Genomic DNA, 25,846 nt, shown 5'->3' with positions numbered 1-25,846 from the left:
ACTTTAACTAACCCCTTCGATGCTCATGACTAGCTCCGCTCATCATGAGGTATACCTCTCGTGTGTTCATGACTAGCTGAGCTCGTCATGACCACACCAATTTCCATTATGGCCCAGCACAGCAGATGATCTCCTCAAGCAGCCACGGTGTTAAGAAAGATTTGTATCTAGCCAACTTTGCTTGTTACTGGAACCACTCCCCAGAAGGTGGTCTGTTGCTGATAGGGGTGCAATGAGGTAAGCGCTCCTACGTGTTATGCTAAAAGGAGCTTGACATTTCTAGGTATTAAGACCCTCACACACAAAGTTAAGAGTATAATTATTTCAGTTGCTCTAGTATATTCTCTGGGGATAGATCATGTAATTCCAATATACTGAGCAGTGAGGTTGCTTCTTAGGCAGCAAATGAAGACACCCTGAAGGTAAACACAGGCGAATGTCTAACGAGTTGCCCAAATGCAGGCCACCTTTAAGTAACCTGTGCAATAGCTTGAACTACACTGGCTCTTTGTGTACCAAGGATAGCCAGAAAAACATTTTCAAAGTACAAGTTACTTGCAATCCCATGACAATTTGCACACTGAAAGATCGAAAAATTGTTACATCTAAAATCACATCTGTTTAAATTCTCCAATGTGGATATCTTCAGATGTCCAGAACATAAACACACAGTGGGAAAAACCTTGAACGTGTTAAATTAACTAATTGCTTGAAATTGCTGGAGCTAGTTGGAACTTTGATGCAATCACATGGAAAAGCTTTGCAATTTATTGTTAAAATTCAGTTCCTAAAAGGCAAAAATGGTGCGCAAGCACGCGGTAGGACATGCAAACTAAGAAAGCAATGTTAGTTTTTCTCACTGCATTAAAAAATAGTCAGCCTTACCTGTCCTTTCTTCTAACTTTGCATACTTTGGAGTATTGCACATATTACACTCAGACCTCCTGGCCCAATTCACATTACCACAACTTGGAAAAACAAAAAGCAAACAAGATCAGATTTAATAATGCAGTTTAAACACTATTGCAAAATTCTATTGATATTCAATGTAATAAGAGTGCAGCAAATGCGTAATAACTTGCGTTAAATACATACGTTTTACATTGCCAATCATTGGCGCTGAAAAGACCGCGACTTTTTTCTGCTAAAGTTTTTCCTATCTCTGTCCCACCGGCCTTCATCATCTTCGCATCGGTTGATTTCTCTGCATGAATGGTAAAAACAGAACTAGTGTAAAGAAGAAATCAGCACACCACAACCAATGTTAGCAACATAATAAAACGAACACCTACCTCGGCCACACCTGTTGCAATTAGCTCTCCTTGCAAAGTTAACATTGGCACACCTATAAATGAAGAAAAGAAAAGTTAATGCCCAATATAAAAAAATGGACATTAATGATCATTTGTGTACGTCGTTTGCCTTGCATGTCATTCCTTCTAACCAATTAACGTCTGTAGCAAACAATGCAAGACACAAAATTTAAAGAGGGACAAACGCATGGATAAGAGACACTTACAAACTAAAGACTGGTAGTAATGCTATAAGAAAACATGATTACCCAACAATTACTTTAACGTATGGGAGCGAGCATCCAGTCTCATAATCCACTCCCTAAATGGTGGTGTACTTAGGACTCATGAAACAAGAAGCCCTGCACAGTGGAGCTGGAACTCCAGCTTTACCAAATTGTTTGATTATATTTAATGTCTTCATATGCCTTTATTTCCCATAACTACATTTATGCAGTACATGCGGTAGAGACACTTTATGCCCAATTCAAACGCCGGTCTGTGGCTCATCTCAAGGTTTCTCTTGGATCCCCGGCAAAAATAAATAATTTTTTTTAAAAAAAATAGTATTTGGTCTGCCACACTCCAACATCATGAGCCAAGAATTAAGAATGAAACATTAACTTTTTATGCAAAGTGAAATGGGGGGGGGGAAGGGAGGGGGGGTAAGAGATACTCATCTAGCACAATGTGAAACAAGGAAACCTGAGATCAATCCTCGATTCCTCACACAACCAAACTGAGTGATCCTCAATTGCTTTATTTCATTGTATCTCCTTTTTAGGTAGAAGACTCCTGTCGCACTGCGTAAGCAGTGGGCGGAGCTCCGAGATTATGTTTTAGTGTAGGGGGCTTGAACCCGCCCCTCTTCTCCATTGGCTGGCCTCGTAAATGCTGGCCAGCCATTGGAGAGGGGCGTCACTCCCTTTAAGTCCAGTCTTTTTCGGATTTGGTGACGTGTTTTTTTTAGGTTCTTTCTATCTGTGACGTCATCAGTCACTCACCCAAAAACACGCCCCCGATTCCGAAAATTTCGGAGCTTTGCGGCAGCCATTTCTGCCCGCCGGCCATCTCGCCTCTGCCGTTTTCAGGAGCTCGGGGCCCGCAGCTTTGAGGAACTGGAAGAGGAGTTGGAGATTCGAGGGGTGTGCACTTGAGGTCACATGTTAGCGCGGGTCGTTTCTTTTGCAGAGAGGGGCATGTTTGCTGTGGAGAACAATATGTTAGAAGTTTTTTTTACAGAAAGGGGGCCATGTTTGTATAAGATGATCATGTTTGTACTTACGAATAGATATGTTTAGAAGGCGGTATTTTCGCTGGAGGGGTGGGGGTTGTGCTCTGGGTTCACACTTTAGCGTGTGTCGTCTATTTTGGAGGGGCACGTTCGCACTTGACACCGCTATGCTTTTGGTGGGACACTCCAGAGGATGGGATGCACGTGTTCATATCCATTTGTTAACCTGCTGGCTAGGGGAGAGAGAAGCGTTTGTACTTGGTGATGACGTTTATGGGGTCCTTGGCACAGTTTGATTGGCACGTTCACTTTCGGGAAAACATGTTTATGGGGGTGATGTATTTTACGGGAGATGGGGCAGTCTTGTGCCAAGTCAGCAGGCTGCCCCGTACCGGTCCGGCTGGAAGCACTGGCATGCCCCAAATGCCATTTTTCTTGATCTGCAGCTCGTGCTGCTGCTGAAATCACCTTGCACTGCTAGCAGCTCGCTTGCAGGGGGGTTGCATCAGAGGGCAGGGGTGCTGGAGGAGTGTCCCATTCTGATCGGCGATTGGCCGCTCTGAGGGGGGGGAAATCGCCTACTTGATGGCCTTGTGCCCACTAAGGCGAGCTCTCTTTCTACCGCAAATTGATTAATCACTCTGAGGACCCCTTGGTGCGTTTGCGCGACCAATGGGTCGCTGATGGCCTTGTTCTGGACGATGAGGATTGGAGGGAGGCGGTGGCATCCCCTAAGGAAGTGGCAGTCCCCATGAGGCTCCGTTTGGTTCAACTTAGGATTTTGCATCGCTCTTACATTACGGGCCTGGGACTGCAGAGGATGGGACTAGCTGTGTCAGCTGATTGTCGACAGGGGTGTGGGTTGCAAGGGTCGTTTATGCATATTCTGTGGGAGTGCGAGAGGGTCTGTGCTTTCTGGACACGGATACATTCTAAAATGAGTGAAGTGTGGGGGTTGAGGGTTGACCCGGAGGCAAGGAGAGGTCTGTTCAATGTGTGGGAGCCCACGGACCTGCCGAGCCATGGTAAGGTTTGGGTGGCTCTCGCTTGTGCAGTCGCCAAAACGTAATATTGCACAGCTCTGGGGTGCTGAACGGGCGCCCAGGGTTGGAAAATGGATGGAAGATCTTGATTGGTGCATGTTTCGTGAGAAGTCAGTGTATGTCTCCAGGGGGCGGCCCCGTAAATGGGTCAAAATTTGGGGAGCTTGGAATGCTTACCGAGGCAGCATTTGTGAACCACCGGAATTAGACCCTGTCAGTGTGGACTCGGAGGACTCTTAGGCCTGTTTTATTCTCCTTAATTCATACTGTAATGAATGGAAGTCTGTGTCTATTTATTGCAACTGTGGTCACCCTATGCACTCCGGTCGTTGTTTATGTATGTATCTGTTTCTTATTTAAAAAAATAAGATTAAAAAAAAAAAATAATTAAAAAAAATAATGCAGAGACCACTGCATTTACAATGCTTGTTTATAGCAATGCGAACCGGGTTTTTTAGGGGCTGAGGGAAATACTGGGCGCACAGCTCAAAGGTCATACGCAGGAGATATGGTATAGATTAGAAGGTGCATGCAGGTGAGAGGCAAATCCCTAAAACCTCTCAAAGATATGTTGGAGGACACATCATATACAATATAAACAAAAAACCCACAGCACACTGCATGTAAAGTAAAACACAACAGATGTCTCAATGGACATAAAAGTTCAAGTTTTCATGGATCAAAAAAGGGGAACACCAGTGTTTCGGCTCCTCTTTTAATGTTCATACATGGCCAGCCGACACGTGTTTCGTCGCAAGAAAACACTTTCCGCGACTCCTCAGGGCTGGGGAGGATACAAAAATACAGAATGGAGTGCATAGTATATATACAGTAATGTTGCACGTTGAGTTGTGACTGTATTTGGTGCAATTGTGAGGTGTAGGTGAAAAAGTGATCATACACAAAAGTACAAAAGTGGATGCACTCACATAACCAACCTTAATGCCGATGTGAGCGTCACATTTATGGAGGTGGGTCGACAGTGAATATATATGTGGAAATACTGAAAAGGAATTAAAATCGTGTAAGGCTTAAAACAGGTACTTTGGGGTTAAAGCGTATTTTTCAAGAATCTGTCAAAACTTGAATTTCGGTTATTAGTTAGGCTCACCTTTATTTAGTAGTTACGCTTGTTTAGGAATATCCACAATCGTTAAATTGAACTTGAGTCCTCGTCCACGTGTAAGAAATGCAGACACTGTGTAGACTTCCGAGGAATATTTGATGCAGAACTATACTTCATAACTACGAAAGTTATAACTGTACAAAGACGTAACCCGGTCTCGAGCGGAGCCGGGTCGGAATTATCACCGGCACCGCGGTGAGATTCTCTTTTGAACCTATTTTCTTTTGCTCCGTGCCCCATACACGGATAAATTCTTGAATTGAATGTGTAAATTTCAACCACCATTCGAATATACCCTTATGGTATTTTCCTTCTCTGTTTTCTCCCTTCTTGTGGCATTATAGACCTGGGGTTCTACTCTGACCGCCTACAGGTAGGATGCACATCAACTCTTAAACTTTAGGGATTTAGCAAAATACCGACACTTTAACCTTCCCCCGCCTCACATCGCGATAACCACTGACCTTGTCTCACCGTGACACTTTGAACCAACCCTAACACCTACCCCCTCCTTAGAAACACTTGGGTGAATGAACTTGCAGATGTCATCTCTCAGGACACCACACATATATATTCACTGTCGACCCACCTCCATAAATGTGACGCTCACATCGGCATTAAGGTTGGTTATGTGAGTGCATCCACTTTTGTACTTGTGTATGATCACTTTTTCACCTACACCTCACAATTGCACCAAATACAGTCACAACTCAACGTGCAACATTACTGTATATATACTATGCACTCCATTCTGTATTTTTGTATCCTCCCCAGCCCTGAGGAGTCGCGGAAAAAGTGTTTTCTTGCGACGAAACACGTGTCGGCTGGCCATGTATGAACATTAAAAGAGGAGCCGAAACACTGGTGTTCCCCTTTTTTGATCCATGAAAACTTGAACTTTTATGTCCATTGAGACATCTGTTGTGTTTTACTTTACATGCAGTGTGCTGTGGGTTTTTTGTTTATACAATGCTTGTTTAGGTTGAGGCTGGGTAGTGCATGCGCTGCTGCGAGGCATGCAGTAGTGGAGTATTGCTCTAAAGTCCCCCCACATTTTTAATTGGCTTGTGCCACTGTTCTTTGTAAATGCTGGCTTCAGTCGTTATTGGGCTTGTTAGTCTCTCCTTGTCTGCATTTGTGCCTCGCAAAGCCCCAGAGATGAAAAATAAAATGTCAATTCATTACCATTTTATTTTGCTTCCTCCAGTCCTGAACCGAGTGGGGCTTGCTGAGTGACAGCAGGGATAAGTGGTGGGCAAAGGGCTGCTTTTGCACCGTTTATAGTGTGCATGTTGGCCTGCGTGCGACTACCAGCGACACAGGAGAACTGTAAACCTCTCAAATGAGCGGTCTTAAAACAGCTAGGTTGAGAGCAAATGCAAGCATCCAGTTTCCACGGGAGCACCGACAGAGGCCAGTCCCACCAATCAGGACACTGGTCGTATGCTGGTTAATAGCTTATTAGCAGGCCAGGATTGGTTCAGGGAGGTTGTTGGGCCTGCACAGCAGTCGCTGCAGAGGAGGGAGAGAAAGACGCTGTTGTGCTGATCGGTAAGTGATTTTCATTTTCTTTCTCCCTATTTGCCCGCCTCCTGCTTCAGTAGGTGCCAGCGCCACTGCTTCCATGTATAATAACCTAAATCATAGACACCACACATAACAATGCCATTAGTAAACCAGAGGGTGGATCACTTATCAGGCATGGATGTCTCTAAAATCATATTTGAGAACTATACCTTACAATAAAAGCCTTTAATGCAGGGATACATTAGGATTCACTAAGGTGAAACACTACCTCTTGTTGACGAAAGACCTTTTTGGAAGTTTGTAGTCTTTTGCATTTTTACATGTCTGTAGCACAATCTCTTTAAATAATGGCGTTTCAAAAGATTAGTGTTAAAGGACACTTGTTAGTTTTTTTTTTAACTTCGGTTAACCTGTAAATAAACACTTGCCCGTTAAACAGCGTCTTAACCTCAGTACCAGGTCAAGTAAAAACTGCAGCCGGGGGAGGTCACGCCAAGCCGTACTTTTTCTATGAGTATCGTGGCCTTGGTACTTGCAATTACTAGTTTCTGCAGGGTCACCGCCACCTCTAAGTTTTTGATGCAATAAATGAGTAGTCACAAATACAAATACAATGTAATAATAACATGCAAAATGCTTAGGTAACAGGTGGCCCATACATCATTGCCATTATGTTCCTTAGCAACATTTGGGTTACAAAGGCATCATGCACAACTATAAACTGTTCTGTGACCAGTTCTGTTAAAACTGTAAACCCGTGGGCATCTTGAACATCTGACTTGGTACCCATATCGCTGTACAACAAAACAGTTTCACGTAGACACAGGTTTGCGATATTCATAGAAAACATTGGCAATCGCTTGAAATGCATTAATGCAAATAATCTAGTGATTACAACATGAACAACTTCTAAAAACATTGTGCCCCTTGACACCCGCGTAGCTAGGGGGGAGCGAGGGGGGCGGACCGCCCCAGGCAGCACTGTTTTGGGGGTGGCAACAGCGCGACACTGGTGTGCCCCGTTGCGGTGGCCTTTTTATTGTACAGTGCTCTGACACCTTCGGGTAAAGTCCGCGCTTTAATGCATTAAATAAAATCCTGACATTAAGGCAGTGCAATGACACATCCATTAGTCTGGCACGGTGGGCGGACGTCACGTCACGTCCTGCTTCCAAAGGCGGGGAAGTTGGTTTTTGGAGCAGGAAGCGGCTCGGCCTGGCTCTGCGGGCGCCACCTCTATTATGGAGCTTGAAGCACCTGCCTCCTGCTCACAGCTGCAAGGCCGCCGTCGTGTGCTGTCTCATTACCGAGGCGAGCTGAGCTCACATCATGGAGTCGTGACCGGCGGTTCCAGCAGCGGACACCAGGACAGTCGAGACTCTGAGCACAGACAGCCCTGGACCAAGAAAGCGGGTGGCAAACTGACTTGAAGTAAGTTCCAGCCACCCGACTTTCTATTAACACCATGCTGCTGCAGAAATACACGATTTTTAAAACGGTGCCGTCTGCAGAGGCACACGCTCTTTGGGGGATAAAATAATGAATACTACCTTTACTACCTCATGTATTTCACAGTTTTTACTACCTCATGTATTTTGTTGCTCACAATTGTCACTATTACCTTGTGTAAGTAACGCATGTTTTTGCAATCTGTTCTTTTATAATGTTTCTCATGTTTCATCTCTGTTCCTAATGTGAAGCGCTCTGACGCCTTCGGGTAAAGTCCGCGCTATATAAAAATGCATAAATAAATAAATAAGAACAGAAGACTGGTGACTGGCAAGATGGGATGTACCAAAGAGGGCTCTAAATAGAAAAAGAAAGTAAAGAAATAGGCGGCCTTCAGGGAGAGGCTGCTGCGAGCAGAAGGAAGAGAGGGGGCACAAGAGATGATAAGTCATGGAAGAGGGAAAGAAAGCACCAGCAGCAACAAGGAAGATGATGGGGGAGTGAGATAATTGAAGAGGGTGAAACATAATGGCATGGAGAGCGTGAAATGGAGATCGGAATAAGACACAGGTTTGGGACAGTGGTGAGTGGAAGGTTGGTGATGTAAGAAGTTGGGAAATGAAGGGTAGGGGAGAATATGAAAAGTAAAGCAGGAGGGGCTGATTGGGGTAAAAGAAAATGACGAAAAGAATGTAAGGGGAGAGCAATGGAATGAAGAGGGAAGGAGAGTGTAAAGGAGACAAGGGGAGTCTTCCTGGTCCGGGGGACATGATGACTGCAGACAGAAGTGTGAGAAAACGAGAGTAAGAAAGAGAGAAGGAGGCGAGAAGGGAAGGACTGAGGACGTGAGAGAGGGAAGGGTGAGAGGGAAGGGTAGGGTGGAGATACAGGGAAAGAATTAGGAAAGAAGTGAGAAAAGAATGACCGTGTGAGTGGGAGGGAAACAGAAGGGGAGGCAAGAGGGGGAAGATTTGGTGAGAAATAAGCAAGGAACTGGAAAATAGAAGGAGGGGAGGAAGGGCTAGAGAAAAGGGATAGGGGCCGAGGCTGTCCTATCATGGAGAGGGGGTCTGTGTAAATAAGGGAACCAGGCAAGAGGAATAGGGGAGGGGTAAGGGTCGAAGAGGGAAAAAAGGGGTGAAAATAAAAGTACGAAGCAAATGTAGGAATCCAGGAGGGACAGAAGGAGAAAAGATTGTGAGAGACCCGGTCCACTTAAAGCCCTGCCTGAGGCTTTCATGCACCCCCATACTCTATTGTGTCTCAGTGTTAATTGCTTAGACTAGCAATACAAGTTCAGCCTCAGGTTGTGAATAAATAACGGTCGGCACCGCACACCTTGCTGTTATCTGCTAATTCATTTTTATCAAATTGCCCAGTGTGTCTTTTTGAGATAAATTACAGTCTGCAGAGGGGTTGTGACCTCTAAGGTACGCGTGTACCCTTCCATTTCCAGTGCTTTGCAGTCGTTTAACAATCTTCTTACAGTTTCTCATTGCTCAAATGGGTGTAATTTCAGATATTTATGTTTCCGTTGTTTTTATTGCTTGATTTTAGTTGCGAAAAAAGTGTCACTCATAGTTGTTGAAATGTCACTCATAGTTACGCTGACATTATCAAAATGTCACACTTAGCAATCTGAAACCTTGGCAGCTATGCTTCCTTTATGTCCGGCCTGCTGTTAGCTGTACTTCCAGTGCCAGCTGCGCCCCTCCACGTGCACAAACCATGAGCTGAACATTGCAGGCATTGCCCTGCAACTGCAGAAACGTAGACATTGCCGTCTGTTGTATAGTGGGGTGTCGGAGAACATTCCATAAAGTATAGAACCCAGTGAATGCTGGTAATTTCTAACTTGCACAGACATACATTTTTACAGATAAAACTAAAATAGCGCACAAACGATGTGTGGAAATCAGGTGTCAATTCATCAAACAAACAGGATTCGCATAGCGCTACATATCACCTGTGAGGTTATCTAGGCACTGTGGGGTGGGGGCAATGCTTCTGCTGAGGGACGTTAATCGAATAACCATGTTTTTAGGCCCTTCCTGAAATCCTGCAGGGTGGCAGTCTGTGTGCTCTCCTTTGTACTGCCGGTCACCGGTGTATTTAACTGTGTAGCCTTGGACCGTGTCATGTATGTGCATGTAACTCGCATGATCGAGGTAACTATTAGCAGCAATACTACGTGTCTCTGACATCTTTCAAAAGTGCTCACCGTCCTTTTTCCCCCAAGCACCCCATATCCCCCCCCCCGTTCCCCCTAAGGGGCGGCAATCTGAGGGATAGCCCCGGGCGCCACAAGCTCTAGCTACGCCCTATGAATACACCAAGACTGGCTTCTGCCATGTACATAGAAAATGTGCCAACATTAAGACAGCATTGGGGTATGGCCATATTTGCATATGTTACCACATTAAAACTAGACATACTGACTTGGCGAAGCTCTTTTCCTAGTACAGAATACACATGGACCGTGCTAACTTACCTTCAATCACTGTTTCTCCCTGGGCTCCCAATGGCTGCAGACCAAGTCACTTTGTGAGGAAATCTACTGCTTACCGTTTTTGGTAAGCAGTAGATTTCCTCACAAAGTGACTTGGTCTAGATTATGTTAACTGAAATTGTTCCGAGGGCGGATTGTAGAGGTTGTGTTCACAGCGCCCATAATCTTGGAAGAATCAGTCATTAGATCTCTGGGTTCGACCAAAAACCAGAATCTCTCTTCTGTGCCACATGCTAGTATGTAAGGGATGGCATCAATGCAAGACTAGACTGCATGTTACAAGGTGTTTAGCTTTTCCTAACGTGTGGATCTTGTTGGCTGCTGCTGCAGCACTTTATTTGCACATTAATTCCCCTAATGAATTTTTTTTTTTTTATTGTTTTTAACGCGGGTTCAATATTTTCAACAGTGGACTTAAAACGAGGTGCTCTTACTGGTTTGCCTGACCTCGCGGTAACTGTCAGTTAGAGCGGACCCGACATACTTTGAGTCCAGCATTCTAGCTTTCCCTGCAATCGGCTATAAAAAAAACCAAGCTGGAGTGGCCGCCCAACGGACGCGCGCTGCTGGCGCGCCAAAGGCAAGCACGTCTGCGCACAGCGCCAGCCATGCTGCCCGTTAGGGGGGGGGGGGGGGGGGGGGGGAGTATTAAACAGCAAATAAGAGGTACTGCTACACAAACGAACAACTATGTGACATTGGGGAGACTGGAGGTAGGATGGGCAGGTACATGGTTGAGGACAGAGTTGGATTTTGCCAGAAGGGACAGCCTTAGATGCGGTCTGCTCAATGTTAGATCCCTGCCTAAGCACCACTTGGAAACTCAACTGTTATTGGAAACCTATAAAACAAGATTCTGCCCAACCAGGATCTATATATCAGCCTAGCAAACTTTTTTGAAGACAAGATCAGAAACCTAATCATTGATGGACTCAAAATGGGTAACATGTCCGAGGAATCATCACTAGCGAAGAGGAAGAGCTGGGCAGGGAGGACAAATTTAACTCCCTAGACCACTGAGATACTCTCAGCGGAGGACTTCAATAAAGTGGCTCTGGGTGTCTCCTCAGTATCCCCTATGGACCCACTATCACACAATCTGGAAGTAATTGGCCCCAGAACTCTTTCCAATACTTCTGCAGATCTGTACTCAATCTTTGACCAGTGGATCAATGCTGACTTGCTGGAAACAAGCATTGGTAACACCTTCTGAAAAAAGAGCACCTCTTGATCTAGCGTGTCCTAAAAAATATAGACCCATCTCTCTCCTACCCTATCAGGTTAAAATCCTTGAACGTCTGGTTTGAAAGTCACTCTCCCAGTTCCTAGAAACCAACAACATACTGGAAGACGTGCAATTTGGTTTCCTCCCTGGACACGGAATGGAGAGTGCTCTGGTGACCATGATGGACGGTATGCGAATGCGAGCAGACAAGGGACAATCAGCTTTATTGATTTTGCACAAGGAACAATCAGCTTTATTGATTTTGCTTGACCCGTCTGCCTATTCGACACAGTTAACCATGAGGTCCTTCTGGCCAGACTCGAAGAGGTTGGGGTGGTGGGCACTGCCCTGAAGTGGTTTCGATTGTAACAGGCAGTGGCCCTCCCTTATCAATCAGAGTTCACCAACATTTTGCACAATGTCCCTCGGGGTTCTGCGATTAGTCCAATATTGTTCAACATCTATGTGAGCCCTTTAATTACTGACATACGGGTTCATAATAATCTTGTGAACTACGCAGATGACACAGCTTACCCTGTCCCTAGAGGGAGACCAGTCCATATCTCTGGAAGACTTCCATGCCAGTATGCAGGACACATTGGCAGAGAGAAAATGCTCTTCAATTTAATGCTGATAAGACATAGGTCCTGCACTGTGCAGGTGGGAGGATTCCCCCCATACTCCCTACAGACTTTTGGCCCATTCCCACAGCCACCCCACTTGTTTCTACTGAGATGGTGCGCAACCTGGGAGTTATGTTTGATAGTACACAGACTCTTGAAACTCAGGTGAATAAAACAGTTGGGAGCTGTTGTTTCCCTTATTAGAGTACTCTGGAAGATTCTTCTGTTGCTATCAACACAGGCCACAGTATCGATCGTAAGAAGTACTATCATGAGTAGGCTGGATTTCTGTAATGCCTTGCTGCGGGAGTCTCCCAAGATATTTGACTATGAGACTCCAGAGAATACAGACTATGGTGGCTAAGTTGGCACTCATGAGACCACAACATTATTCTGCCTCTCAGGCACTTTCAGAAGCTGCACTGGCTTCCAGTATTGCAAAGGATACAATTCAAGTCGCTTTGCATAGGGCTTAAAGCTCTGCACGGTGCTGGACCCAAACCAATGCAGAACAAATTTGGATGGTATCCCCCCACTCAAAGTCTACGTTCTTCTTCTGCCAAACTGGTGAAGGTGCCAGAGTTAGAAGAACTATGTCAGGAGACAGGGCCTTCAGCACCGCAACTTTGGAACAAACTCACACTTGAGATTAGACAAGTGGATGATCTTTACCAGTTCAGAAAAAGGATAAAGACATGGCTATATCCTAGAGCCTGTCTTCTACCACTCTCCTAATCTTTCTTCTGCCAATTTTGCTCAACTTCCATCTGCGATTAGCTGGGCACACATCATGGCGCCAGGGTACCCGAAGGGTGAAAGTGTTGATAATAATAATGCTCTCATTGCAATGGAGAATAAAGAACCAGACACATGACTGTCAAATTAGAACATGGCATATCGATAGAATGACCAGCTCACCTCTAAACCACGTCGTAAGGACAGATCATAAAAAAAATAGTCACTAACAAGCGTGTATGACTCTCTCGGGTAAATAGAACAATTAACGTAGAGCAGGAATGCGGCTCAAGCATTAAAATGTGAAAAAACGCACCTCATAAAATATTGTTTGAAGTAACCTAAAAATAACTGCCAAGTCCGTGGAAGGCATTTTAATCTTAGTGTGCCCAGTACACAATTACTTGCACTGCATGGATATCCCCTACTTCAAACGCAGCCCAAAAGAACCCTAAATCTGCCAGCTAACAAACACAATATAACTTCCTCTATGGGACCAAGAGCTAATTATGGGAGTTAACAGCACTGACTGGCTCTTTGCTCTAAGATGAATAGGTTCAAAACCACCTGCATCAAGCATAGGAGATAACGTACTGGGGTTACTAAACTGCTCACGATCAACGCCTGGCATGATATAGGAAATCTGCACAATATCTATACGTGCTCCATCCCATAACATGTTCGATGCATTGTTGAAGCTTTGCAACCGAGAGAATTCGCTGGATCCAGATAATGTAACAGACTATTCTGTACAATTGTATTTCACCTTAATAAAAATGTTTAAAAACTTAAATTGATGCATTATGTCGTTGGGGAGTAGTAATATGTGCGGTAGAGAAAGAGGTACCGAGAAAACGGGATATTCGGAAACCCTAGAATGGGGCCGTTCATTTTAGTCTGAGCGGGAATTGAATATACACTTATTTAAAGTTGCCCCGAGAGGACCAGCTGCTCTGCTGAGACAGACCACATTAACGCTTTAGTATAACACCAAATAGCCGGGTCTTTCAAAAGGCCACAAGTCACCCTCCATCTAGAACAGACCATGAAAAAGACAGAAGCATCAATGGCTAAAGAGCGCTTGGTAGTGCAAGCGAGTTATGTCAAAATTGTTTGGACGGCAGTGGCGAGGAAACCACTCATTCCGCTTTAATTACCAAGTAAATGTTTACGTTTTTCATGAGCAGGATCAAACGGACACTATCTTAATATAAAAAACACACACAAAAACAGGCGCTTGATAGTTGACAACTCAATGAGATTACGATCCCGGGGTACCGGTAGGATTCAGGCCCCTAGGCCTAAACTTCGGCAACAGTAAATGTGAGCAAGATCGGTAATGGGAGGTTCGCAGCCTCACCGCACTCACTTTTTATCCGGGCAGATCCAGTCCCCGTCGCTTACTCTAAAGTTCTTCGTCGATGTCTTGTCGGCTTCGCTGGCCAACAGTCCCCCGTCGACAGGGCTTTCCGCCATATTTATGTTCTTGGCCGATCCTCTATCCCTCGCGGTCAAAGACCGTCAACAACTGACTGCGGGCTCGGCCTAGACTTACAGTGGACTCCACGGGCCGTTTAGGAAGCGGAGGAGGATAATAAAAGCCCTACTAAGACTGCTTTAGGCAGGCACATGTATAGTCCCGTCGATTATGGCGCAGCAGCGAGCAACTGATTGAATCGAGGCCCTGCCCTCTCACCATAGGCAGCAGCGATAACAACAGAAGAAGGACTTATTGGCCTAGTGGCGGGCCCGCCCTCTATACGGCTCCGGTAACGAGGCCATCTTAAAAGAGAAAGCTCGAGCAAAAATCGGGTTTAGCAAATTCAAAGTAACAAAAAATAGGCATTCACTGGTAACAGATATCAACCTCGCATACATATTGTTCAAGTGATAACATTTAAAATGTCGCTTAAATAATAATATATTTTTGCAGGAATCGTCACGAAATCTCTGGAAATCCATAATTTCGTTACGGTTCTGGATAAACACCATCAACATCTTAAAAGGTTTGATCGCCTTTGGTGAACAAGGCCATTTTCCACTATAGACTTGCAAAAATGGGGCTAAACGGCCAATTTAATGCTCTTTCAGTTTCTAATCCCATAGCCGAATTTTTAGGGAAAGGCGGAGCCCGTTGACGGTTGTCTCCGCCTTCAACAATGAAGTAGGTATGTTTGTAGTGATGTGAACTTAATGTGTACGTTTAGAGGTCATACTGAAATGTATTAACTCACGCTACAGCGCTCTGTTATTTCTGTTACGCTCGCGTTCATCGAGTTACAGGCGACTCTCACTAAATTCTAGAGTGACAGCTCGTTGGTAAAATTAGAACGTATTTCAGAAAGAGAAGCGCCACGAGTGTGGCGGCCATTTTAGGAAAGGAAAGCGTGATCTCGTACATTGAAACGAGAACACGCTTGGCGTTTTTTTTCTTTCAGTTTGTCAATGACAACTGCTTTTCTATTTTTAGATAGAACGCTTAAAAGGTCAGTGTTCGACAAACCCAATACCTAAACTACCGGATCTTATCTTTACTGAATTCGGTGGTATTTTTAATGTAATCGACATTGGAGTGTGTGCATTGCAAAAATAATTCGTGCACATTCAATTTTGTTTCTTTTTCTGGAGACGTGATGGTGTTAACGTTTCAAGCATGGCTGACGTGTAAGCAATGGTACATATTGATTGTGCGAAGATGTTTAGAAAAGTTAACGATTTTAATTAAGGTGCGTATTCTTTTCATTCGTGAAGTCATATCGCCATCAAGCGGCAATAGTATAGATTGCGTTCCAAACTTTTGCAGAAAAAAAGGCATAACTGTGAAACTGATAGAGGAAGATGTAGAAACAAGCATTGGCAAAAGTGTAGTGAGAAATAACTCGCAGTGAAAGCTGAAACATAAATGGTAGCTTTATTTCCTCAGTAATGTTGCCAACGTCCTAGACTGACTGGTCAGCTCAGGGTCTCAATTGCAACTCGCCAAAGTTACAGTTGAGTCCTCAGCCACCCACTCCGCATAGCCAGGGCCGGTCCTAGGACTTTTGGGGCCCTGGGCGAAAGGGAAGATGTGAGGCCCCTCTAATTTGCGACATCCAGTGCCGGCGTCAGTGCTGGTGGCCCTCGGTGCGACAATGTTTGTTGGCGCCTTGCCAATGAGCTCCTTGGCTATGAATTTCTTCACTTCCACCCTGTAACAGTGCTCCTCAAGTTATGCTATGTAGATTTATTCTATGCAGATTTATAAAGCACATAGCCGCCTGAGGGCTTCCCAGTGCTACGTGAGTTGATCACCGTGTAAACTAGCAGGATTCTGAGGCGGTACATGTCTAGAGCAAGTGAGAGTAAAGCCATGTTTTAAGCATTTTTTTTAATCGGGTCTTGTTCATTTAGTTTCTGAGCTCAGCGGGCATAGCATTCCAAAGCTTGGGGGTCAAATGCAAGAAGGATACACGCCCCCCCCGCCCCCCAATCTGATCCTTTGGACCTTCAGCAATCAAGCATTGGAGGATGTTGAGGTACTGCTAGGAGTGTAAGGTACCAGAAGAGCCACTATCGAGGAGGGTCCACTATAGTTCATTCCCCTATGTGCGAAGTAAAGTGCCTTGAATTCTACCCTTTCCTCCACTGGAAGCCAGTGCAATTTTTGCTGAGGTATGTTTGGGAAGCTTGAGGATAGTCCTTGCTGCCACACTTTGGACTAACTGGAGTCTCTTGGTGATATATTTGGCTGAGCCCATATACAGGGAATTTCCATAGTCCAAGCAGGGAAGAATCAGCACTGGACCACTATTCTCCTAGATTGTTTTGGTAGGAGGTTTAGGATTTTCTATAGGGTTCTGATAAGGCCAAAGCAAGATGCTGTAAACATTTTTACTTGGGCCTCCATAGATAGAGCGCTATCCAACCACATACCTATGATCGTAATGGGGGAGGAAGAGAGATTGGCAGTGCCCCCAGACACTCTAGCCATCCAAGGGTTGTTTGTGGTGTTGGCTTGTTTCTTAAAATCAGCAGCTTGGCTTTATTTCCCTTCAATTTAAGTGCGCAGTTAGCCATCCATCATGCAACTTTCTCTAGAAAAGGGGCTAGTTGTTGTTGTAAACTTGTTCCTGGGTAAAGGGAGACTGCCAGTTGGGGGTCGTCAGCAAAGGAGACCATCAACACCTAAAATTCCTTGACAATGTCTTCCAATGGACTTAAATAAATGTGGAAAGGTGTAGGTCTCAATGCAAAGCCCTGCGGAACCCCACACTTCAAAGGGAAGACATCTGAATAGTAGGGAGGATCGCAAATTTGAAAGGACTTTTCTTTTAGGAACGAGGAAAGTCAGGTCATCGCATCATTTTCTATTCCTTTTTCACTCATCCTGAGTACCAGAGTCTTGTGGTCAACGTTGTTGAATGCTATCCACAGGTAGAGAAGGATAATGGTAGGGAACCTGCTTTGTACAGTAATATTTTCAGCTTCTCTGTTATTGCTAATAATGTGGTTTCCATGCTATGTTGTGGAGGGAAACCAGTCTGAGTTGAGTAAAGAAGAGAGTTCTCCTGCTGGAACAGGGAGAGGTTTTGATTAGTATGTTTTTGTAGTAGCTTCCCCATGGCTGGAAGCAAGGAGATAGGTCTGTAGTTCCCGGGACATGAGGGTTCAAGGTTGGGTTTTGTTAGCAGAGGTTTAACCACTGCTTGTTTCCAGGTTCAGGGAACTACTCCAGTGGAAAGGGATAAATGGAGATCAAGAAGTGTCGTGAGAATATCTTGTGCTCCTTGTAGCAGAATGTGAGGTGGTGCCATGTACACAGGGGATCCCGATTCAACTTTGCTAAATATTGCTGAGAGTGACTCCCCTGTAGTAGGGGGGTGTTTGAGATACATGTCATCTCCTCATGTAGAACATGTGTCTCCGGCTGAATAGACAAGGCTTTTTGTCTGTTGTAGGTTACTGTAGATAACATCAACTTTATCTTGGAAGTACACTGCAAGTTTGTTGCAGGGTGATACTGTAGGGGTAGGTAGCGTATTTTTATCTTTTGGAGTAGTGAGTGACTTAACACTACAGAAAAGTTCCCTCAGGACATTGACTATATTCATCATTACAGCTTTGTAGTATGCTGCCTGTGCCTTTTTAATTTCCTGATGGAAATGTCCGAAAGTCATCAGGTAGGAGAGTTTTAGGTTTTTTTAGGGGGACCAGGTGGGCGGTGAAGAAAGGTGCTGATTTCTATTTATTTCCATTCTTTATAATAGTGATAGGAATCATTTCATTTAGTGAGACCTTAATCCAGTCTTCAATTATGGAATTTGCTGCTGAGGGATGTTTACCTATGGCCGGCTCTTTTGAGGCTATGGAGTTCATTCATATTTCTTTATTGAGTTTTGACCAGCGTCGTCATAGGCTGATTATGTTCTTATTGCAGTAGCGGCTGGTGTCAGAGTAGAGGGGAAGGGCCAGGGGGAGAGACAACAAACAATAAAAAAAGGATAAAACAAAGAACTTACCTGCTGCCCACCACATCGCCATCTTTTGCTACACTCAGACCTCCACTGCAGGCAGCTTCTCCCAGACTCTCCTGCACCCAATCCTGAAGCTGCTCTCACCCAGGGGAGCAGCTTCAGGATAGGCCTGAGCAATGATGATTTGCGCTCCCAGGGGGACTGGGAGCCTGTGCTTTGCTGTCTCAAACCCAGCAAAGCAGCTAGGGTGCAGAGCTCATTAATGCTCATGTAGTTTGGCTGGCCTGAGACAGCCAGTCAAATAGTCCTGCTCACTGATAACAGTGCACACCACTCTGAAAGTACTACAAGATTATGTGAGTGCGAATAATGTTGAGGCCAGAAGTTGATTAGCAAAGGCTACCCTATGACTCACTGTAATAATCCTTGGTCATGTTTTTAACAACTGTAATGTAAGATGTGTTTAACATCTTGTTACATTAAAAAAGATAAATAAATAAAAATAGTGCACACCACTCCCCTTGGCCCCCCTGGCCCCGGTCCCCAGACTCATGTAAACAAAATAAAACTATAATAAACGCTGGGTTATTGTCATTTTAATTTTATTTCAGGGGTCGGTGCTCCTCCCCCATAGCGGAGGAGCTTCCCATGTCTTATTTTCCAAAGGGGATGGGATACCCTCCAGTGTGAATGAGATCAGGGCATAGTCATCGTACATAGGTTTACAATTTTTACATTAGTGTCATTTCTAAACACTGGATGTAGAAGATGTCCTTTGTCATGGGTGGGACCTGCTACTCTTTGAGTGAGCTGCGGACAGCGTAGGTCATGTAAGCTGCCTGACACCGTAGGGTTGTTGATTATATGCACATGAACGTTGAGATCCCCTAGAAAAGTGTACATTTGGTTTTTCGATGGGAATGCTAGCTACTATCTCAGGTAAGGCTTCTGCAAACTTAGTACATGGACCTGGAGGACTATACATGAATAATCCTGAGAAGGAAGCAGTGGGTGACAAGTTTATAGTAAAAGAGAAATTCTCAGAGTCTGGGATGGACAAGGAATGAAAATATACATCTATGTGTGTCTTTTAGCATGATAGTGATACCCCCACAGCTTTTGTGCACTCAGTTTTTCCTACATACATAATATCCCTGGGGATGTCTAGTCTAGAGATATCATGTAGCCACATTTCTGTTAGGAACAAGACACCCAGTTGTTCATCATCCATTAGTGTTAGTAGCGGAAACTTATGATGGTACAGGGATCTACAATTGGTAAGTGTGAGTTCAATTTTATGAGCCCAGGCATTCAGTAACACGAAGGGCTGTACAAAACCAAAGTAAACAGCATAAACCCAGGGTCAGGGCTTTCAGGTCCCTCTGGATTTCATGCCACATAATAATTAAAATCTGACTTTGAAAGAAGGGCCTATTGCTCTGTATTGATGTCCTTTACAGGTCAAAGCTCTAATGGAAATATGTACATATTATAAAAACCCCTGCAAAGAAGCTGTCCTAGATCAACGGGAGACCTGCCCCACAAAAATATAGTGAAGCAAACCAGCATTTCCCAGACTGAGTTAATGGTTAAACTTCATGTGGCTATGGCCCAGAGGACTCCCTGGTAGTCGATCGTGAATTATTTTGTACAACCCTCAAAGCTCTTAAGATGCTTTCTCCTAACACCCATGAACCTTTTCCCTGCCCTCATAGCTGCCATTTTTCCCAGGCCCATGCATGATGTGGTGTTCCAGTCCAGGTTTTTTCTTTGATTTCTGGGGCTCGTTGTCTTGCTTTAAAATGACGTAAACACAACTACAAGTACCAAAAATCAAAATAAAAACGTGGGCTGTAGTAGCACATCTTGCATGGACCAGGGAAATTTGGCAGGTGGCCCCTTGGTGACATACAACCAACATCCAAGCCAGCCTGTTCTTGCCCGAAAAAAATGACATCCTATAGCCTTTCCTTTTACATCAGCAAGATTGTCACATAGATCAATTTGTAAAGTCCTCTCAGTTTGCACACAAAGAAAATAAAACAATCTATATGTTAAAAGAATAAGCAGCAATTTGTCAGAACACATCCCCTGACATTTGATGTCTGTCTTTGAAATTTACAGCCATCTTTATTGCTCATTCACCTTCCAAACTCCAGCATTTTAAAGATGGGGGTTCTGCAGTTGACCCCCCACCCCCCGCCGCACTCCTACTTCCATCACCTATATCCTTCTTTGCCTTCTATACGGCATGTACCTTATTTCTTTACACTTTTCCTTGCCTCCTCCTGGTCTAGGCACACTGTTTCCCCACAGTCAGTGTGTTGCTGTTATTCACTTCTCTCAATTATCCCCTTTGATTTCCTCTCTTAGCCTCCGTCCAACGTCTTGTCTCTAGATCACATACTGTCCCACGTTAGAAGTCTTCCCATTTCTCCTCTATTGATATATTTTATCTTCACACTTTCACTCCACACGCTCCCATCCACTTATCTCCTTAAGGCAGGGTACACCACAGACCCAGATGTCAACACACACAACAAATGGGACAACATAAAAGCAATAATTCAAAAGCATCTTCATTGCTCCTTTAATTTTGGAACAACAGCAGGGTTATTTAGGGGGTGCTGTAGCACCCCACTCACCCCTATTTCCAGAGCATGTGAAAATTCTCTGGACTGCCAACACAGCAAATGCACCCACAAGGGTAAAACTCTGCTGTGTTACATGGTCTGTGGCAGTAAAGTCACGCATGACTCACAGTCCATAACGTGAGGGGATTTGCAGTTTTATATGATGTGAACTCAGCTCTAAGGCAGTAGAGAGCTGTACATGATCACCAGTTACATTACAAAATGATATTTTCATTTTTTAGGGGCATGTGGAAATAGTGATATGCCCACGATCACAGGATGTGCAGCAGACGCTGGGAATCTAACCTACTTACTCAGTTCTCAGTTCTATTAAGCTGCTCGATGCACACAAAGCCCAGGGGAAAGTGTTTCATCCCATGGGCTTCAGAGCCATACTTCAGTGCTACGAAGTTCAGGAGATGGGGTGGGGGCCCTACCCTGGGCCTCACAGTTCTGAATAATGACTGTATGTCCCAGGGCAGGGGGGCCCACACTTGGGCCTTACGGTCTGATCCATTGCTGCATGGCACAAGAGAGGGGCCTCTGCCACCCTGGGGCTCACAGCGCTGGATAAGGGATGTGAGGCCAAGAGAAGGGGGCCCCACACTTGGGCCCTGATCCAGCGCATCGAAGCACCGGGAAAGGGGCCGGGCCACCTCCCCTGACTTAGAAGCGAGAGGTGCCAATAAACATTGCCCAGCCACGGCTTCTCCCTCCTCTACTGTGCCGCCGCTCCACACCTATTACTTACTGTTCAGCCGATCCTGAAAACAAAAGGGCCATTTGTTGCGTGGAAACGCAAATGGCACCTTTTCAACAGACACAGCCCTACCCTTGACCTGCTCACACACAATAGTCTCCCCTGCTGTCCCAAGACCCCATGCCATTCTTTCCATCCCCCATGCCCGTAATCCCAGGACTGCACCACGCCTTTACAACTGCTGAGGTTTAGCACCTCATTAGCAAAATGTAAAATTGCCGTGATCGGAGGGGAGGGGGCCCCGCAGGAGCAGATGGCCTGTATTTAATGAAGCCTTTCATGTAGAATGGAGGCCCTATGTGGTGGCCCTATGTTTTTGACCTGAGCGCGAGGCCCTGGGCAGCTGCCCATACTGCCCATGCCTAGCGCCGGCCCTGCGCATAGCTACCAAGTTTTCAAAATGCTTATGTGCGACATTTCCATGGTTTCAGTGTACTTATGAATGACACTTGTGGTGACGCTCTAGTTGTTCCAACCAGAGCCGGAACCGGAAGAGGTGAGCCGGAACCGGAAGGCGGCCATTTTGTGTGGCGTGAGCCGGGCTCGTAGTGAGAGTCACGTAGTCCCGGCACTCCGGGGATTAAAGTACATAACAAACTACTCCTTGGCTCTGAGTAATCTTAGGTGCGAAGAGGGTTCCTACAATGGCGACGAGGCGGGATCAGAGCCTGCAATAACCAAAACGAAAAAAAAAAGGCATTCGGAACACACCTGCACCGGAGCCTTCAAGTGCATAACCTGGAGCGCGGCAGAGGGCGATCTGAGGGCCATCGGAATAACACGCAATGGTGTCGGCCACGCCCCGTATTACCAAAGGGTTCTACACTACACCGGTTACGACACAAGGGCTTCCACCCAGCGACGGGGCGGCCCCAAGGGAAATGCGTGGGACGAGTGCGCACAGCGCGCAGAACTGGAGCAACGCGGCAGGCCCCGCACCATAAGCGGTAAGGGGAGGAAACACTGTCCAGCACCCGCCCCCCCAGCCACCGCACGCTGGCGTATCAGCAGGAGCGGGGTAAGGGGCCTAGCAAGGTGAACAGAGGTAGACTACAAGCGGACCCAGCAACTGAAGGGGCTGCAGAAGGCGCAGACAGCGGGGAGAACAAAGGGGAGGACGGAGACGCCAAGCAAGCACCTGGCAGCCCGCCCAACCCTACTGTTCCCGCCCAGGCAGGACCAAGGGGCAACGAAAGGATGGCGACGCCGTCCACTTCCCTCACCCACATGGTGCCTTTTCTTCCAAAAAGGGGAGAACCCACGATGCCTTGGGAGGATTGGAAGCGATATTTCCTAAATTACCTGGAGGCACTGGAGGACGAAAGTGAGACCGCGTACACTGGCCCGAGAAGAAGGAAGATACTACTCCATAATCTGGGACCTGAAGGGCTGAGAGTGTTCGACACCATTGTCAAAAGTCCACGGGATGCGACAGATACGGATGTATTCAGACATGCCATAGAGGACCTGGATGCGCACTACAGGCCTGTGGTATGTGTGGCCATAGACAGATAAAATTTTTTCCAGAGAAAACAGGAAAGCGGAGAGACCGTCGATGAGTACGTGGCGGCCCTGCAGAAGCTGGCACTCACGTGTAAATTCGGTACCCCCCACGACGATCTGGTAAGGGATCAAATCATAATGCACACGTCGAGCACGCACATTCAAGAGAAACTATGGGTGAACGGCGACGCTCCCCTTAAGGAGGTCTGGGCCTTAGTGAAGAAGGCAGAGATGTCCAAACGATGTGCACAAGCAGCCCGGAAGGACACGGGAGGCACGCAAACGGTCTGTAAAGTCATGATGCACAGCAAAGGAGACAAACCCAGGCAACGGGAACCACCCAGGAACCAAGACATCGGGAGAGGCCAACAGACAACGGGAGCTACCACAAAGTCAGGAAGGGGAGGAAGACCAAGCTGCTATAGATGTAGAAGCACATCACACCTGAGCAACGACAAAGCATGTCCAGCGTTTAGGGCGAAGTGTGCGTTCTGTGGCGTGTTTGGTCATTATGAGAAGGTGTGCCGTCGGAAACCCAAGGGTGCCACCGTCAAATACATTGACCAAGGGGATCTAGAAGAAGAAACGCAGGCAGAGGAGGAATACCTCGTGGAGGTCCTCTACATCGACGTCCAGATCCTGGATGTGGGATGCAAGGAGTCAGACAAACCAAAGCTCAACATGCACATCGGTGGGGTACAGATTGACATAATAGCAGACTCAGGAGCCCCCATCACGATTGTTCAAAGGCAGGTGTGGGAAGAAAAATTCATGACAAAAGTACAGGAAGAACTGCGCCCCATGGATGTGAGGCCAGTCACCTACACCGGACAAAGAATACCCATGGTGGGCTATTGTTGTTATCTCATTGACGTATGAAATTTGCACCTGATTCTACTCATATGCTGGAGAATGCGCGTTTTCACCTTTTGCGTGGTTTGTCCTACATAGAGTGTATTGCACGGACATTTAATGATATACACTACATTGATGCTGTTGCAGTTAGTGAACACTGTCAGCTTTTGTACTCGATCATTGTGTGTGAAAGTGGCCCCTTCAATAGTGAGTGGACAAGCTTTGCAAGAGCCACATTTGTGGTGTCCAATTATCGGTGGAAGTCCCAGTTGGCTCCTCAAACCAGGTGGCTTTGGCGGTTCAAGGTAGGCCATGACCACATTGTCTCTGATATTTCTGCCCCTTTTGAAGGCAAAAAGGGGATACTCAGTGGTTTTGAGGTCATTTGCCACCAGATTCCAGTACTTCTTGATGATCTTTATTATGTCATTGCTCTTTGAGTTGAACGTGGTGACACAGACAATGTTCTCTGTTCCAGTCTTTTTCTCCTTGGGCTGTAAAAGTTGCTCCCTGGGACATTACAATGCTCGCTTCCTTGCTCGCTTGAGCAGTCCCGTTGGGTATCCACGCCCTCTTAGTCGTTTGGTAAGGTTGTCTGTTTCCTTGAAGAAGTCCTCCCTGCGTGAACAATTCCTCAGTCGCAGGTATTGCCCGTATGGCAAATTATCTCTCAGATTGCGGGGATGATGTGACTCATATTTGAGGAGTGTATTCCTTTTTGCCAGTTTGCGATATAGTTCACAGTACAGTAGACCTTCATCCACTCGGAATGTGAGGTCCAGGAAGTCAATGGCTTCACTGTTGAAGTTCATGGTGAACTGGATATCTTGTTTTCTGCAATTGAGCCACTGAGTTCTTCTTCTGTACAAGTCCAAATCATCACCACATCATCTATGTAGTGGTTTCCATACTGCTATAGAGTAAATGAATGGGTTGTTGTCACTGTAAAGGTGTTCCTCCTCATAGTTGTCCATAAAGATGTTAGCCAGTCTTGGAGCATAAGTGGCACCCATTGCCACACCTTTGCATTGGAAATAGTACTGGTTTCTAAATATGAAATAGTTTTTTTTCATGGCAATTTCTGGCATGGTAATGAAGAAGTCTGTTTGAATCCAGTGTGGTCTTGGGCGTTTAGCCATGGTAGAACTTACCACATCAAGTGCCTTGGCCAGACGTATATAGAGAGGAAACATCAAGTGTCACGAGTAGTTGGGTTTTGGAGTCAAAAGCTTGGCCCTCCTGAAATTGAATAATGTGCATCGTGTCTCACACATACGATTTATTCTCTGTCACCCAGAGTAGAGTGGGTTGCAAAAAATGATCAATGAATTTGTTGAGGGATTCTAGAACAGAACCACAGCCAGAAACGATCGGCCTCCCAGGTGGTTTCTCCAACCGTTTTTGCACCTTGGGGAGGGTATATATTGTGGGAATTCTTGGTTCTTTGTTATTCAAGAAATCTTTCTCGGGTATACTCAAAAAACCTTCTTTGAGTCCCTCCTCAGTCAGCTTCTCAATCAATAATCTGATCTCTAGGCGTGGGAAGATAGCTTTCTCTCACTCCCAGTTGTTGTTCAATTTCGTCTACATAGTCAACAGTATTCTGAACCACCACCGCTCCACTCTTGTCGGCAGCTTTGATAATGATGGTAATGCTCTGGTGTAGGGTGTTCAATGCCAGCTTCTCTTCTTTACTGATATTATGTCTTATGTACTTCTGCTCCTCCAACAGCTCCATTGTTTCTTGGAGAACGATATGTTCGAAGGCCAATATCCTTTGGCTCATTAGGAACGCTCCAGCTGTAAAGGTGGATGTCGGTCTGAAAGGCGTCGCAATGAGCAGAGGGTTGTACACATTTTTACTGAAGTAGTATTTCAG

General features: G+C 45.6%; 1 protein-coding gene across 1 annotated transcript in view; it reads right to left on the bottom strand.

Moving 5' to 3' along the window:
- The window catches only part of ZRANB2 (zinc finger RANBP2-type containing 2), a 33,312-nt gene extending 18,834 nt beyond the window's left edge, over positions 1 to 14,478 (bottom strand). The window contains exons 1-4 of the mRNA XM_078668710.1: positions 14,133 to 14,478; positions 1,293 to 1,345; positions 1,096 to 1,204; positions 886 to 968 (exon numbers count right to left, since the gene is read on the bottom strand). Coding sequence (XP_078524836.1) covers positions 886 to 968; positions 1,096 to 1,204; positions 1,293 to 1,345; positions 14,133 to 14,239 — 352 coding nt within the window. The 5' untranslated portion in view covers positions 14,240 to 14,478. The remainder of the gene's footprint in view (positions 1 to 885; positions 969 to 1,095; positions 1,205 to 1,292; positions 1,346 to 14,132) is intronic.
- Positions 14,479 to 25,846: the final 11,368 nt, after the last annotated feature.

This window comes from Lissotriton helveticus, chromosome 1_2 (assembly GCF_964261635.1).
Source record: "Lissotriton helveticus chromosome 1_2, aLisHel1.1, whole genome shotgun sequence".
In the NCBI taxonomy this organism is placed as follows: domain Eukaryota; kingdom Metazoa; phylum Chordata; class Amphibia; order Caudata; family Salamandridae; genus Lissotriton; species Lissotriton helveticus.
Note: the sequence above shows the minus strand (reverse complement) of the source record. Positions and strands in the feature narration are given on the sequence as shown.